Source organism: Gopherus flavomarginatus, chromosome 3, assembly GCF_025201925.1.
Source record: "Gopherus flavomarginatus isolate rGopFla2 chromosome 3, rGopFla2.mat.asm, whole genome shotgun sequence".
Lineage (NCBI taxonomy): Eukaryota > Metazoa > Chordata > Testudines > Testudinidae > Gopherus > Gopherus flavomarginatus.
In genome coordinates, this window is record NC_066619.1 from 283,212,614 (window position 1) to 283,229,999 (window position 17,386).

Sequence of the window (17,386 nt, forward strand, 5' to 3'; positions counted from 1 at the left end):
GGATCCCCCAAAGCCTTGGGTAAATGGATACACCTTGCTCCTGAAAGTCAGACTAGAGGGGGAAAGTTAGAGAATTATTTAGCGGTTCAAGAAGGGGTTTCCCCCATTAGAATGTCTGAGCATGGTATAAAGTAGCCTACTAGTTTGTCCATTTTTGACTGTGTGTATAGCATCAGTGATGGGCTTGTCTGTTGACCGATGAGATGTTCATTAAAATGTTAATCGTAGCTGGGATTTTTAGCAATTGGTGGTGTGTTTGTGGGGGGAGCTGGGTCTGATCACAGTAGCGTGAACTGAAAGGAATTCATATGCCATATGATTCGCTCATTCTAGATAGCATTTTCATGAACTGATTCTGGGAACCACTTCAATTTTTCTTTTGGTTGATTCATTTTGACTTGTATAGAAATTATTATTGAGGGCCATATTTAAGTAAAGTCTGAACCCTTAGAGCCATCAAATCCAGACAAAAACTATTTACTAAAGCAGCAAAACAGATTAAACCCTTTTTGCATCTGTCTCCCCATAGGGGATGGGTTGATAGTCTAAGCTTCAGGTTTGAATACCCAGTCTCAGTTCTTTCACTGTGCTTGATGTGCTGGAAACGAAGAGCCAAGTACAGTCGAAACCCAGAGAGGATTGACTGTACAACCCAGAGTACAGGAGACATTGAGACCCAACGCTTCCTTCTCCAAAATCCAAGGAAGTGAGAGAGATTTCCTCAGATGATCAGAACTCATTAGTCTCATAAAGTGATGAGGAAAAACTGTACCTGAGACTGGGAGAAAGAGAGATAACGGAGGTATTGCTTGATACATGAACCTGTCACTGCATTAGGATTGAACGCTGCTGACAAATACTGTTGACAAACCCCCAAAACAGTGTGCGGATCTAAGGGGATTTTTCCGACCACTGGCTGACAGTTGAGGGATGTCCTCTTTGGTAACACTTGCATAGCTTTTTATGCCAATAAAGTCTCACTAAATTATATGTGACCAGTTAGACAAGACAGTAAGGTATGAGATCCTTTTGGCTCTGTGTTTGTACGTGAAAGATTACCAGGGCAATATTCGTAAGAGTAGTCCCCAGATATTCTTGGCCAAAAATGCCTTCTTGCCTATCTGTGTACCTGGCTGCCATCCTTTCACCCCCAAAGCATTTGCGTTTCATTGGTAAAATGATCCCTCTGTGCGCGTAGCTTGTTAGGCACTTTGGGATCATTTGGGGTGAAAGATAACCTAATGTAAGATGATATTAGATACAAACATATCATTTTTCTGTAGTGGGTTGAGGCGCCGCTGTTCTTGTCCGAGATAGCAGAACGCAGTTGTAAGCCTTGCTTGTGCTAAGAACTCACCAGGGACTGTGGGGCTAAAGCTGCATTACTTCATTAATAAAAACCACTGGCCTCTGCACTTACTCCCTGCTCCAGATATTTTAGACTTTGTTTTCTGCAGGCAGTCGTAGACCTCATCAGTGAACACACGCTGTCCCTGCAGGCCATATTTTAGCATCTTCTACTTCAATAAACAATATCCTAAAATATAACAAAACCCCAATGTGTGTTTATTCCTCCAGTTTAAGCTCTGGCTTTCTGTCCACTCTTAAGTTTTTCTCTCCAGAGGGGATTACATTTTATTGCAAATAGCTTTTTGTACCCCACTGTAATATAAATAGTGCCCCATGTTACAAGATTAAACTATGTGACTTCTGCTGCTCTTAATGGTCCTTTCAATTTTTAGTTAAAATAATTTCCCCTGACTTGACTGTATGTTTACCTAACAATTGTTTTGAAAAGAGATTTGAGTGTTATTTTTTAAAGTGATATGGTAGTGCATATCTTATGCCTGCACACACATTTTGTTTGAGTTGAGGTTTTTTACTCACATTCTCCTGGCCAAATTTCATCTCTGCTGTGTTCCTACTTAAATTTTCACCTCCCCGACTTTTCCCTTTGGACATGGTATTCTGTATTACTTCTCCAAAACTGTGTCCTGTTATGGTTGCCTTATTTCACCCTAGAGACATGTTTGTGCTGATCAAAATAAATTTTCAGAGATATTGCTAACAGCTCCGTAGTTAAGGTTTACGTGCTGGGACTGGATGACTGGATGGATCAGTCGATAAATTGCTGTGGTCTGTTCATTTCCTCTGAAGCATCTGGCGTCAGTCACTGTTGGAGGCAGGATACTGGGCTAGATGAGCCAATGTTCTGATGGTTTTCCCTTCATCAGATCTATGTTATGTTCACAATTAGCTAGCTTAGCTTAGTCCTTTTGGATGGAAGGTGAGTGCTATGTAAATGTGAGTTTACGATCAAATATGAAGTACAAAGGAATGGAAGTAACAGCATCAGAGCAAAACTCTCTGGGCCAACGATGGCCATTGTATCCTGAGCTGTACCTAATCTGGATTGTAGGGGCACCATAGTGAAATAAATAAATGAAAAAGCTGGATACGAATAACAGTTTGCATTTCTATGACGCCTTTTAGCCAGGGATTTCAAAGTACATTTCAAACACTGTCTTATGCCACCCCTGTGAGGTAGGTAAGGGATATATAGGAATTACTTGATCCGCCACTTAAATGCAGCTACTTCTTGCTTTTAACAGTGCTCGGCAATATTGAACGAATTAGACAGGTAGCCAGATCCAGCTCTCGGTATGCGCAAGACAGACATCTCTTTAGTGAAGCAGAGCCATTTTTACACAGTCGCTTATCAGAGTATGTCCACACTTTAACCTTGCTAAACCTCAGTTTATCTATCTGCAAATGTGAGAATAATTCTCCCCTATATTGTACATGAGCATTGAGGTGTATGTACTTCTATATACCCCCAGATCTCAAAACACTGTACAGAAGTGCTAATTTATTGCCATCATCAAGTGGAACAGCAGAATAATCTTGTATACTTCTGAATCTGATTTACACTCTTCCCAGACATTACCCTGCGTTGAAGACATTAGAGCACCTTGAGCATACGTACCTACCACAGGTGAGCCACTACCGCTTCTGCAAGATCATGGTGGATAATATCCCTAAACTGCGTGAAGAGATAAAAGACGTTTCCATGTCAGACCTCAAAGACTTCCTGGAGAGTATTCGTAAGCACTCTGACAAGATTGGAGAGACGGCGATGAAACAGGTAGGGTCTTGTGTTGCATTCTGCTGATAAGCTTAGCATGCCTGTTCAGTTTTAACTGTCCTTTTCTATGCTAGGGTATCTAATGATTATAGTTCAGTGTTTCAAAAACTGCTTTAACTGTTAGGTATGTATTGCTATATGAAACTGAATGATCCTTTATTCCACAGCTGCTAGGAGAGTCTGTTTTCTGTTTCTGATGCAGCTGCAAAGTGCTGACATGTTTTTCTGTACTTTGCCCATGACTTCTAGTAGCCCAAAGTCTAGGACGCCGAGGCGCGTTGTATAATCCAGATCTCTCATTTAGCAGTGTAACCTGGCGTTTGTGCTGCTGTGCTGAGCTGTGCATAGTGAAAAATTACAGAGCTGAAAGAGCCAGTGTCTATTTCCCATGGTCAGTGTAAAACATTAGTATGCACTATGCTTTCGTTGCATTGACTTTGAAAGCGATCCCTGGTTAATTGTACATAAATGTGTATTTAAAAAAACCCCAAAACTATTTACAACCAGGAAATATGACTTTTCTCACTGTTCTTTAAAACTTCTCAATGATTTTTTCTTTATCTTCTAAATGCCATTCTTTCTACAATCTTTTCCATTAATTGGTTTCCTTCATGTTGTGTCTGCTGTGTTATTGTCCTTCTTCAAAAACCCTCCTGCAACATAATATAGAATAGGCTTTCTACTCTGAGCAAACTTTTTTTCCATTCTACCTAGTACTTGCGTTAAGTCAAGTTAGCATCTCTGAATCTGCAAAGAAAATGGCTCTGATCATCTCATCCTGTCAGAGACTCAGGCACACGTAGTAACAATGTCTGGAAAGTGTTTTTTTGTCTCCTTGCATTTAAATTGGTCTTATTAACTGTTCTGAATTTACCTGATGCTAACAGTTACTAGAAGACTAATTGTTTATGGAAAGACTTTTTTTTTTCCTCTGGCCATGAAAGTGAACCCAGTTTCTTGAAAGGTCATTCTTTGCCGTGTGCGTGGAAAGAAGTAATAGTTTTCAGTCATTTTTTTGGGGTCCAACTAATGAAGAGAATGTGCTGTTCTTCAGCTATGCTCCATGTCTAGCTAAGGAGGCTTACTAATGGTTGGAACATAAAGGCTTGCAGATGTTCTGTCTGATTGTTTTAGTTTTTAGTTTCCAGTGTTGTCGTTGTGGTGACATTGGGGGCAGGGGTGAGGCTAGTTAATGCATATTGAAAGCTCATAGCAGTATGCGTTGGTGTCTTGTGGGCAGAGCTGACATGGGAGAGGTGCACACTTCCCCTGTGGGATGGGGAGGCAGAGTAAGAGTCCGATGAATCCATCTCTTCATCCTCACATATCTGCATCCCACATTGCTTCATCCTCTGCTGTCTCTCCGTCTCTGGTGAGGACACTTATTACTCTGCCCTAACCTTCATCTGCACCCTCTCTACTCCCATACATGGACTAGTCTCATCCTCACCACCTTCCCTTTCATTTTCTGCTACTTGCAATGGAGTGCCTGGGGCCACCTCAAACACATACGTTGCAGCTTCTTGCACTCACTGAAACCTGGCTCATCCCATCTAGTACAGCCTTTCTCATGGTGGGGTCTCCTCGTCTCTCTCACGCCTTCCCTCCTCTCACTTCCAACACTTCCTTGTTCCATCTTCAGTCTGTTCAAACTACACATGATCAGTCCTTCTTTTTCCCAATGCTCTTCCCCTCCAGGTAGTTATTATCCATCACATTCCTCTTTCTTCTGTGATTTAGATGTGTGTGTCACTTTTTGTTCCTTCCTCAGCCTTGGTTCCTTCAACTTGTATGTTGATGACCCTGTGATGACTTGGGGAATCTGCCTGTATAACTTGGGAGTTTTGATTGATATTATGAAATTGCTGTATCATGGGATGCCCCTGTATGTATGTAGATTCCACCCTTGCTGACAAGTCTGTGTCACATCCATGCCAGGCCAGGGATAACAATTAAGGCTATGTTTTAGTCATGGGTATTTTTAGTAAAAGTCATGGACAGGTCACGGGCCGTGAATTTTTGTTTGCTGCCCAGCCTTTGACCTGTCCCTGACTAAAACTTGCCTGGGGCTCGGCGGGAGGAAGCGGGGGTCTGGGGGCACTGCAAGTGCTGGGAGTGTGTTGGGTCTGGGAACCCTGCTGGTGCTGAGGGGGGAAGTTTGGAGGGGCTGGCAGGCTCCCTACCCTGCTCTTTGCAGCTCCCCGGAAGCTGCAGGTATATCTTTGCAATTCCTAGTGGGAAGGAAGGCCGGGGGGCTCTGCTTCTGCTATGAGTGCTGGCTGTGCAGCTCCCATTGGCTGGGAACTGCAGGCAGGGGCCATGCACAGAGTCCACTGGCCCCTCCGCCTAGGACCTGCAGGGACATGCCAGTCGCTTTGGGGAGACACCCTAGGTAAGTCCCAACCTGCACCCCAACCCCCTTCCCAGCCTTAAGCCCTCTCCCACACCCATACTACTGCTGCTCCCTTGGAGCCAGCAGCACCATCTGCTGCAAAAGTCATGGAGGTCACAGAAAGTCATGGAATTTGTCACCTCCATGACAGACATGCAGCCTTAATGATGATGTGTCATTTGATGTCAACAGGTGGAAACACTTGAATGACAATAGGTTGGCTGAAGCTGGGTGAAGATACTTCCTCCAACTTGTTTCAGGGGAAGGGAGAGGAGAGAGTGGAAAATTCCCAAACCAGAGAGAGACAAAGGTGACAAAGCTGGAGTTTTAAAAGGGTCCTCTTGAGGTGGGCGGGGGAGAGACAGGGTAAGCCGCACTGGAAACATGGGGCAGAAGAGAAGATGGGGATGGACCAGCAAAGGCAGAGAGATTGTGCTGTGGGGGAGAAGGCTCCATGTTTCAGAACACAAGCTGTGCATCACAACAGGAAGAACCTGGATGGCTCCTGTGGACCCTCTCCCCATCCCAAAGAATGCTCTGGAGTGGTAAGGAAATGAAGGCAGGGAAATGCATATGGGGTTTATTTTTTTGCTGTGTATTTCTCATATAATTAAGTAAAGAGCTGTGTATTTCTCATATAATTAAGTAAAGAGCAATGGTGTTAGAATCCTCTGCAAAGTCTGTGCTGTGTTCCACTATTCATGTGCCCTTGAACAGGTGAACTAAGAACATAAGAACGGCTGTATCGGGTCAGACCAAAGGTCCATCTAGCCCAGTATCTGTCTACCGACAGTGGCCAATGCCAGGTGCCCCAGAGGAAGTGAAGCTAACAGGCAACAATCAAGTGATCTCTCTCCTGCCATCCATCTCCATCCTCTGACAAACAGAGGCTAGGGACACCATTCTTTACCCTTCCTGGCTAATAGCCATTTATGGATTTAGCAACCATGAATTTATCCAGTTCGCTTTTAAACATTGTTATAGTCCCAGCCTTCACAACCTCCTCAGATAAGGAGTTCCACAAGTTGACTGTGCGCTGTGTGAAGAAGAACTTCCTTTTATTTGTTTTAAACCTGCTACCTATTGATTTCATTTGGTGACCCCTAGTTCTTGTATTATGGGCATAAGTAAATAACTTTTCCGTATCCACTTTCTCCACATCACTCATGATTTTATATACCTCTATCATATCCCCCCTTAGTCTCCTCTTTTCCAAGCTGAAGAGGCCTAGCCTCTTTAATCTTTCCTCGTATGGGACCCTCTCCAAACCCCTAATCATTTTAGTTGCCCTTTTCTGAACCTTTTCTGGTGCTAGAATATCCTTTTTGAGGTGAGGAGACCACGTCTGTACATAGTATTCGAGATGTGGACATACCATGGATTTATATAAGGGCAATAATATATTCTCAGTCTTATTCTCTATCCCCTTTTTAATGATTCCTAACATCCTGTTTGCTTTTTTGACTGCCTCTGTGCACTGCGTGGACATCTTCAGAGAACTATCCACGATGATGCCAAGATCTTTTTCCTGACTCGTTGTAGCTAAATTAGCCCCCATCATATTGTATGTATAGTTGGGGTTATTTTTTCCAGCGTGCATTACTTTACATTTATCCACATTAAATTTCATTTTCATTAAACTGTAGGCCCAGAACATTCACTGGGCTGGGATTCTGGGGAAGGGTGTGGCTGACCTGTGTGGTGAACCTGAGGAATCAGCACTGGTTCTGTGGACTGGGCTGTGTGTAGTAAGGTTGCATCTCTCACAAGGAGCATACTAGACAGAGCATTTGTGCTTTGAGGCTATATCTAGGGCAGCACTTGTGCTTCATTTAGACTCCAGAGGCTTAAATCCCCCAGGGATTCTGTGGCTGGATCCCCTCCCAGCAATGTGAAGAGTCTCCAAGATGGAGGTGCTCCTCACTGGAGCTGTGACAGACCCATACAACCCTGTTGCCTCTGGCTTCTTCACCCTTAGCTCTCTGATTTGATCTTCAGCCCTAGTTAAAGTCTCTTGGCTACTGTTACGGTCACTCCCTGGATCTGGTCTTCACTAAGCACTGCTGTCTCTTTTGCCCCCTTTGAAAATCTTCTCTCTGATCACTGCCTCATATGCTTCAGTTGTGCTTGATCTCATGCTGCCTTCCTGTTCATCCACCCCCCGCCCCCATCCTTTGGTCTTGAAGGCTTCTGAACTGAATTGCATCACTTTGGATTACAGGGTTTTTTTTTCCAATGACCCTTTTTAGGCTGCACAGGATCTGTTGAGTATCTTTTGGTTACTTGGGGAAAAAGTTTAAGAAGGAATTTTTTTCTTTCTAGGCAGAAGCTAATAAAATGCTAAGTGAAACAGACTATTGGACCAAGGAGATGTGACAGCCCGACTCACTAAGTATCAAATATTTAGAAATCTTGAGTATACTCTACTGCTAGCTTCCATTTCTATAGCACCTTTTGTGCAAAAGGATCCCAAAGATTTCTGCGGGTTTATTAAACTGAGATGCAAACTGTTGAACAGGGATTGCTTCGTCCACTGCTGAAGTGCATCTGTCTCTGGGTTGGGGCCTGCTGTTTGTTTTTTTTTAAACGCACAACCGCACTAAATAGCAGCTTAGGAAATGATGCAAAGAATGTCACTTCCAGTCGAAACTGCCAGGGAAGTTGGAATTTGACCAGTTCATTGGGTTTACTCTGGCAAAAGATCTTTAATGATCAAAAATGACCAGGGACGTAAATTTTGTGTTGCCAGCAGCAGTGTCCCTTCATATTATATTGATAGAACTGAAGGAAAGACTCCCCCTGCTGCCCTACAACACCACTTGTTGCATCGCTGTATCTTTTGCTTAATCTGTTTGGGTTCTGGCTTGATAGTCACTCCATAATAATATCTGGCCTGGGAGAGTGTTGAACAGCGATTGGCAGTTCTAGTGGGCTGCCATAGGGCCTATGCATTGGGTTTAAATTAGCATAGCCTACATTCTGTTCCACGCTCTGATTTTGCCAGTGGGGAGCAGAAAGAGTTTGATATGATGGAAACGATGTTTTTGTAGCATTACGAATCTGAGGCCAATGATGACAAGAGCTGAACATTTCATTTTGTGATACTCTTAATGATCTGTCTTGGAACACAGGAAGCTGTAGCTGTGTCTCTGGCGGGCATTCAAAGATGCTGGGAGTTCTCTGGCTCCCTCTGTTGGACAGGAAACTGTGAGTAGAGGGTGAAGTCAAGTCAGAGTTCCTGGGGTCAGTCTTACGAAGGAACCAGGAGACTTTTGTGTTGCTCCATTGAGAAACTGTTTTTGAATTCCTTTGATGCGTGTGTGTTTTTTTAACTCTGAACCTTATTACCTATTGTCCCCTGGGAATCTCTGCTGCCCCAAATATTGTTACTAAATATACAGCACTCAGGCAGATGAAAGAGTCTCAGTGTTGAACTTGCTTTAGACTTTGGCCCTGTGAACTGTTTGTTTTTTTGTTTGTTTTTTTTTTTTGTTTTTTTTAAATCTGAGTTATAGGGTTGTTGGGACTGAATTACATCTCATTAACACTTGATGATATCCAGTATGTATTTGTATTCTGTAGCTTAACATCTGAAATACTTCAGGCGTGTGAAAGAGGTTGCTTAAAATGATGCTGCATGCTAAGTATCCAGTGTGAGCACTGGGAGCGTTTTGACGGGGGCCAAAAATAACCAATCCACAAGTCATTATCGGATACAGTTTGTCTGGATGGCCACAAACGTTCAGCCTGCTTTTCAAAGAGACAGATGGAAACAGGCGTATTTTTCATAGCATCTGTAGGATAAATTGTCCCAGTTTATGTTGAGTAGGTAGTGATCTCTTGTTACGAGTCTAAATGTGCTGGTATTCTTGTCATTTTTTAAAAGGTGATATTTAACTGTTTTAGCGACAGATCCTGTTATTTCAAGCCAGATATAACAATTGTATGGTGAAAATTATAGACTCATAACATTTTTTGACATCTTTCAGGTGGTGTAAAGTGTGACTTGGGGATAGGTATTCCTAGAAAGTGGTAAAACATATCAGCCATCCAAATGAATGAATATACTCTCATAAAAATCTGCTGAGATATACGAACCTAATCAATTTTAATCTGTGTTAGATAGGCGTGCAATGTCTTTTCACACAATACTTTGCACTTCCTTGATATCATTCATCTGAGGAACACAAGGCACTTACAAACACTGCCTCGTAACAGCCCTGTGGGAAAAGCAAGTATCCTACTGAGGGAGAAACTGATAAAGATTAAATTACGTTGTGTGACAGTGGGCAAGTATCATCTGCAGATCTTAGAATAGAATACAGATCTCCGGACTGCATCTTTTTCTGAAATCGCTTTGTACTAGGCTTCATACTTTTTAGATATAATACAGCACCTCATTGCTTGCTAAGGTTTGGACAAAGATCACTAAAGTATATATGCTGCTATCATAATGCTACACTTACTATTTAAAAGGAAATGTCAGCACAGATGTCAGATTTCTTTCATATTTTTCTAACTTCTTTTAATCTGAGACCATAATTGCTAATATACTTTAATTATAATTGTATGGTTATTTGTGGTATCATTACGGGGTGAAGTTAAGGTTGTTACGGCATTCAAACATTGCATTTCCATACCCTAGTATGTTTGGATTTCTTTTAAATTTCATCTGAACTCTGAATTCCCTGGATTTATAGTGCTTAGTTTTGAGGTACAAACACTGTTGACACTGTGATGCCCTTAGGTTGAATAGTACCTAATGTGTGTGATTCCACTGAAGCCGAGAGAACGAGTTGTTGTATAGGGTGCTACTAATCAGTGGTTCTCAACCTGCAGCCTGTGGGCTACTTGCAGCACAATTAGCATAAGTTGTGACCCATGTGACATCCTCAGGGCCATACAGGTGGTATTAGATGCATCTCACATAACACAGTATGGGCCACATATGTGGCCCACAGTGGTAAATAGGTTGAGAACCACTGGCTTAGTAAAGGGTTAGCTGGTTTCCAGAACCCTGATCTGAGGCTGGTTGGGACCTAGTGTGAATCTATTCGGCTTTCTGTTTCAGGTTGCTTTCACGATGGCTGACATATTTCCAAACATCTGAGGACGTTCTTGTCAGTTAATTTATTTGAATTGATGGTGATAAGTAGAGACGTGGCATGTGGCAATTTCAGTATTATTGGGAAATCCTGCTATGTCCCTGTGCTTCGTCTTAAATGTAAACACATGCACACCATCCTGAGCCAAATGAGCAAAGCAATTCCTCTCTGGAAAGGAGGATAGAATGACATTTTCTCAGACTGCTGCTGGAACTCCAGATGCTGATTGCTGGCCTTTCGATGGCCCGGGAAAAATGTTAAGAAATGCATTTTGTGCAGTGTTTTTAATTATCATCATCCCCAAGATTTTTAAACTTTGTATAATCTTCTGTAACACATATGGAAGTTGTTTTTTCTTTGTATGTATATTTTATAGTAAATTAGATTTAACTGTACTTCTCTGAATGCATTGTGCGGAGAATGTCCCCGCTCTACTGTGTGTCAGACTCTTGGCAAGAGCAGAACTATTCCAAAGGTCGTTTCTTGTGCTTTGCCTTTCGTGCTTGCCTAGTTTCAGTCTTAGGATCCCCTGCCACGTGGGCTGCGTACACCAATGCCAAGTTTGAGGTTAGTTCTGAATGTGCTTGTAAGATCCCTGTATCGTGCTTATTACTATGGGACCCTGTTTTACAGACATGGCCGAGCACTGATCAAGTATTCCTCAGGTTTCAGAGCATTCCACTGAATGCTTTAATCTTGTCCCAGGCCAGATGTTTTCTTTAACAAGCACAAAAACGACAATCAATTAAAATAATGTTGAGTCTGACAAAATCAAGGTAACTTTAAAGGGGAAAAACCCTGTTAAAAGGACCAGCAAAGTCACCTAGTGATGGCGCAATGTCAAACTATCTACTTTGTTTTGCTATTCTAATTTCACTCTTGTTCCTCCCCGCCTGGTTAGTTTGGTAACGTGGAACTGATTTTCTGAAATACTGTAACTGCAATAGAAACGTAGTTTGGATGCTGTTGTTGTTGTTTATATTAAACTGATATCTTCGGGGACTCTCCTGTGCCAGCTGCTTTTCAAAGAAATGCTATGAAGACAGTCCTTGTTGCAGTCTAGGGTTGTGGCAAGAGGCAGCAGGTGCATGAAGCAGACAAATAGGAAAGAGTTTGACAAGGAAGCAGTGAAACAGCATGAGGTCTTTCTGTAGTAGATTATTTTACTGTTAACAGCTGTTTAATCAAAAGATGCCATTTTAAAAAGGACTAGTTTGAGAAGACTTAAAATGTTTTAGTTAACCATGTAATGCACATGTTTGCAGACAGAGAGAGACTAATTGAATGGATTAATATTCATTAAACTGTCAAGCCATCATAAAATCTCCTCTTGCCAACTCACTTTCTGCTACCAGCCCAACCCTATTAGAAATAGCTTGAGAAAATAAACAGGCTTTCCATTTTATTTCAGTACAAAGTGCCTGTGTAAAAAGAAATATTCATTTTTATTTCATCTTTAATTTTTCCTTCTAATCTTAGGCTGCTACCTCTTTAAGATTTGACATGTAAAATTGTGTTCTGACTATTTTACGACTGACTGAGTTGATCACTTAGCACTTGCCATTCACTATATAATTAATCAAAACATTTCCTAGGAGAGATTCAGTAAAGCGTCTTCCTCCAAATACTGTATTTGTAACTTAGATCTACGCATTCTGTTACGGTCAGGGTGAGATCTTCAAAGGTTTACAGTTCCTCTTTATAATGGTTAGAAACTGTTGAAAATTACTCTCTGGGTTCTAAATATCTTTTCTTTCAAGACTACAGGTGTTTGAGAATCCACCACATCCCTGGTATGTTCTAGTGATGAGTTGCACTCTTGTGGCTGGTCATCTCTGCATTAGGGGGCCACAGACAGTAAAGGATTGGATGCTATTGCAAATTAGGACAGGTACATTGGCTAAGCTGTGCAAGTAGCAGAAGTGTGAGCCCTGATGAGCTGGAGTGTTGATACTAGCCTGTCCGTCTGTCTGTCTATCTCTCTCATGAACATTATTTTCATCCAAAACAGAGGCAAAAATATTGGTGTAATACATTCCAAAGAGTGGGATTTTTCATTCAAATTGTACCCAAGATGCTTTAGAGCTTACACAAATAGCTGAGATGGGGAAATATCTGTTTAGAGTTGAGATTGAAAAAGAGATGAAGTAGGAAGACGTAAAAAGGCTTTTCAGGATAGCAGGAGATGCAGAGGAGAAGACTCTTGCATTGACAGTAGGGGGATTGTGTGGAGAACCAGATAGGAGATCAGTGCTGCAAGAATAGATGACACAGGGAAGTAAGCAGAAAGAGATGGAATAACTAAAGGAAAGATTGTAAGAATGATTTAAAAGTGGATCCTGAAGCGAATGGAAGAGCCAATGGAGTTGGCCAAAGGTGGACACGATGTGATGTGGGAGGGCTTCCTTGTACATGTGAGGAGGTAGGCATCAGCATTCGGACCAGGCTTGGAGTCTGGTGAACTGGGACTTGGGGAAGCTAACAGCCAAGGAGGAAGGAGATGAAAGCATGGATGAGGATTTCACTGGAGGTGGAGGCCAATGGCACATGTGGGCCATGCAGTGGTGGTGGTGATAGGTACATCTGCTGACATGAGCACATTTCTGTTCCCGTGATGCATGGTGTTTGAGGTCTTTATGCTTTCCTATGCTTTTTCCCACATCACAAGATTTGAGCACAAATGTGCTTATTATCATAAAAGAACTTTTATTCTAATGTTTCCTGGCTTTCTGTGGAAAGTTTTTCTGTTTTATTTAAGAGGAAGTCTGTGCCTTTAAGTCTGTGTTTAACATTTATACTTTATAGAAATTTTATTAACTAATGGGGATTCTTCTGAATTTTTTATGACCTCAAAAATTAAACAGCTAAATCAGAGTTTATTTGTTTCAGTGTATCTATGACTAATGGCCACAGGGACTATAGTATTCCTGTAGCATACCAGGCTGCTCTATGGAACTGTTTGTTGACGTGTCTACATCATTCATAAGTAAACTCAAAAGTTTAATTATAGGGCAGCCCTGTACTGGACCAGCTTCTCCTCTAGTTGCTTTTTAGGTCATTTTAAACTCCTGAAACCCAGGGATGTTTCTCAAAATAAATCTTTCATCCTCCAACTGTCATAACATTCAAACTACACTGAAAAAGTCTAACAAAAGCAGAGAAATATCAAATTGAAACCAGCCATTTTTAACTTAGGTCGTGTCTACATGTGGTGCCAAAGAACTGTAGCTATAAGGGATATTCTGGAATACCACACACAAGTGAGTTAAGGGGTACTGTTCAGTTTACGTATATCACTTTACTTCTGGGACGCTATCTCATTGCCTAGCACAGTAGGACCCCAGGCTTGGTTGGGCTCTCTAGGTGTTAATGTAATAACATTTAAGAGTTTCCCAAATTAATCAACCTTTAATTATTTTTAAAGTCCCTTTAAAAGTTTTCAGTGTTAGGTGCTCATATTGTGTATATGTTGTAACTTCCCTTTACTGTCTGTAGCTGGTGGATATTCTAGTCACTGTACCAAGGTGGACAGTAGATATTACAAGTAAAGTGGATAAGGTTCTGGGAGCCCATGTTAACATAGTAGGGCAGCAGAATATGTAGTACTGTGCATGAATATGGAACTCCTCATCTGCAGAAGTTAACAATTTACAAAGATGGATGACTATTAATTTCACTTGCAAATGGGGGAAGTAGAGTACAGACTGGTTAAGTGACTTGTCTGAGATCACGCAGCAAGTCTCGCAATGTCAGGGATAGATCCCAGATGTGCCTTGAATTTTGTATAAACTTAAAACTGCAGAGGTTTGTTTGAGACTATATGTTGGAGTTTGGTCTGGGCATTGGATCTATAATGACCACCAGTGGGCAAGACTTACGTTTTATGATTCATCTGAAAGATAGCTCCTCTGGCTGCGTGTGATCCACTGTACATAACACCACCCTGGGGCACCATCATTGCCAGGCGACTTTTAGAGGTGTTCTCGATTACTGACCTGGGCCAGCCCTTTTCAGTTAGTGAGATCTGAGCAGATGACAGGTAATATGGAGAGGTGCGCCCTCTAACACTCAACAAAAGAGCATTTCAGCTCACTGGGAAATTCTGGACTCTGGTGTGCTAATGAGTTATAATAGAACATATTAAGGGACTATTACACTTTACAATGGATCTTACTGATTAAGATCTCCATAGCCTCTAACTCCCAGAGCACACTTTGTAGGACACTACTATACAAATTACAAATGGGTGTATGTGACCAAAACAAAGTGAAATCCTTCAGCAAACTAAGTTTTTTAGGGTTTTTAATTTAACTGAAAGGTGGGGAAGAAGTGAGGAGAGTGAGGGTTACAGCAAAAGACAACTGATTGCTCTTATACAGGAACTGGTGGAAAATTGGAAAGTACTGTGCCATTGATCAGAAGCATAAAGAGGATGAATCCACAGAACACAGCAATAAAAGGGTATTTCAAGGTAACAAGCCTTAGGGAATTAAGTTTAGGTAGGCGTGGCAGAATTCACGTTTATTTATACAACCTCTATGGATAATATCCATTTATTTTTAAGCATTTTTTTTGTTTGTAATGATTTGAATTTTCATAGTTGTGGGAAATTGAGAGGTCAGACAATAATTCTTTAAAGACAATAGAGGTTGAGGTTCAAAAAGTTAAAGCTTTCTGACCAGTAAACACAGTGTCAACATCATATGTCAAAATATCCAACATCAACAGCCTTAAATCAGGCTCTGAGTTCCCAAGTAGAATTTTCTTTGCTTAACTGTAAATTTTGATTTATGTTGATGGAAACATCCTTCCAACCCAAGAGTAGGGCCATTGGTTTATAGAGTCATTGAACTTGAGGAGCTATCTGAGTTTATACCAGCTGAGGATCTAACCTGTAGGTCGTGTGGTGATGGTTCTTCTTCTGTTGTCTTTATCACAAGCGATATGTTTTTCCAGAACCTTCTGTACACGAACCAATGGCTCTTTCCAGCGCTGCAGTGAGGTCCTGCTTTGTACAGGTCTCCCCCAAAAGTGTAGTGCAGTGCAATGGATAGATCTGTTCCTTGCTGGAGAGAGCCCTTTTTGCATGGCCTTTTGTAAATACTATGAGTAGGAGGAATACATATAACTCACTCCCAAAACTCTGATCTTAAATTGGGAAGTGAATTTAGGTCCAGAAATCATGTGGTAGTAACATGATTTTAATTTCATATATAACCTCAAGATTGATTTCTGCATCACCCATGAGCTTTTTAAAGTTTTTGTGTAATAAGGAAGATTTTTGGGGGGGGGGTCTGTTTTCTCTGTGTCAGTTAATTTTTTGATTGTGGCTTAGTGTCCATTTGATACGCAGTAACAAGCAAGAGGGGTCAGTGGCGAGAAAGCCTTACAGTGTTCTGTTTAGGGTTTTCAGCTTTTTACATTTTTTCCTCTTAAAAATTATGCATGAATTTAGCTGTTGTGAAAACAAGGAATGACTAGAAATGACTAAAGCCAGGCATTGAGTTACCAGTCACAGCACAAGCTTTCCTGCACGATTCTGCACTGTGTGATATTTATCATGACCTATAAGCAGCCTGCTATTAGTTCTGTGCCTTACTTGAATTTAGACTGCCTGTTATATTGAATCTACAGTATGCACAGATGGACAAGGAGGATGACAGGTTAACAGGGTTAAAGCTTGTCTTTACAGGTGTCAAGACTGATTCCCCACTCTGGCACTTCGAGTGCAGAAGGTGGGGGCCACTCCTGGCTGGTATAAAACTCCCAAGGTTACAGCTTTTTTCTGACCGTGGCTTGGTAAACGCTGCCACCACCCAAATGCAAAGACCTTTTTTGGAACCCAGAAAGGCGCACTTGGGAATTCATTCCTGTGGGATACCCTCAAGCTCTTTCACACCCCCCTCGGGAAGAGCTGAGAAAGAAAACAAAGGAAATCAGCTGTTGCCACCAGCTAATTAAACAATGTGCACAGATCTTTTCAGACACAAAACCAATCAGCTTTTTTTTTTTTAAAAAAAGGGTAAATTTTGTTGTAAAAAGAAGAAAGGAAACACATCTGGAAAATCAGGCTATTGCTAGATTTTATAAAGCAGCTGAAAAGGGGTTAAACACCAGGAATGGCTCCCTGGGGTCCAGCTTAACATTACAAAAGAAAACAAAAATACCTGAGCTTAGCACAAGGAAACCCACAAGCCAAAATAAAGAAAGAAACCTGATTGCATCTATCTAAACATTCCCTGTCCCAATGAATCCTTCTCGGTCCGGAAGATAATTTTTCATACCCGGTTCAAACTTTACACAACATTCTTGCTGCCCCTGTCTCTTCAGCCGAGAGAGAACAGTGATGTAAGTGCCTAAATCCTATTAACTTCCAGTGAGATTTAGGCTCTTAAATGCTTAAATCACTGTTGGGACTGGGATTTAGGCATTTAAGTCACATTAGATAATGTTACTCCTGGTAGTTACTGGTCAAGCTTCTCTGATGCTTGTGGACTGATGGATGGGAAGCAACGTGAGACAATTTGGCTACTTCACTCAGTTGCTCACTTCAGTCATTTTTCCAGTGACACTAATCCGGGATTCTTTGTTTCATCTGAAAAGAGGGTACAGTTTGCAGCACCAATTAATTCACTGCTGGCAGGCACAGCTGCAATTTTGACAAATATGATTTTATGTTTTACAACTTGCTGTTTAACAGAAACCTTTGTGGCCGCCCCCATACTGCAGCTGATGTTTTCCTGA

General features: G+C 41.6%; 1 protein-coding gene across 3 annotated transcripts in view; it reads left to right on the plus strand.

The window, feature by feature from the left end:
* Positions 1-17,386, plus strand: part of EXOC6B (exocyst complex component 6B) — a 435,787-nt gene that overhangs the window by 82,828 nt on the left and 335,573 nt on the right. For all 3 annotated transcript variants that reach the window (XM_050943361.1, XM_050943362.1, XM_050943363.1), the window contains exon 6: positions 2,941-3,145. In XM_050943361.1, the coding sequence (XP_050799318.1) occupies positions 2,941-3,145 (205 nt within the window). The remainder of the gene's footprint in view (positions 1-2,940; positions 3,146-17,386) is intronic.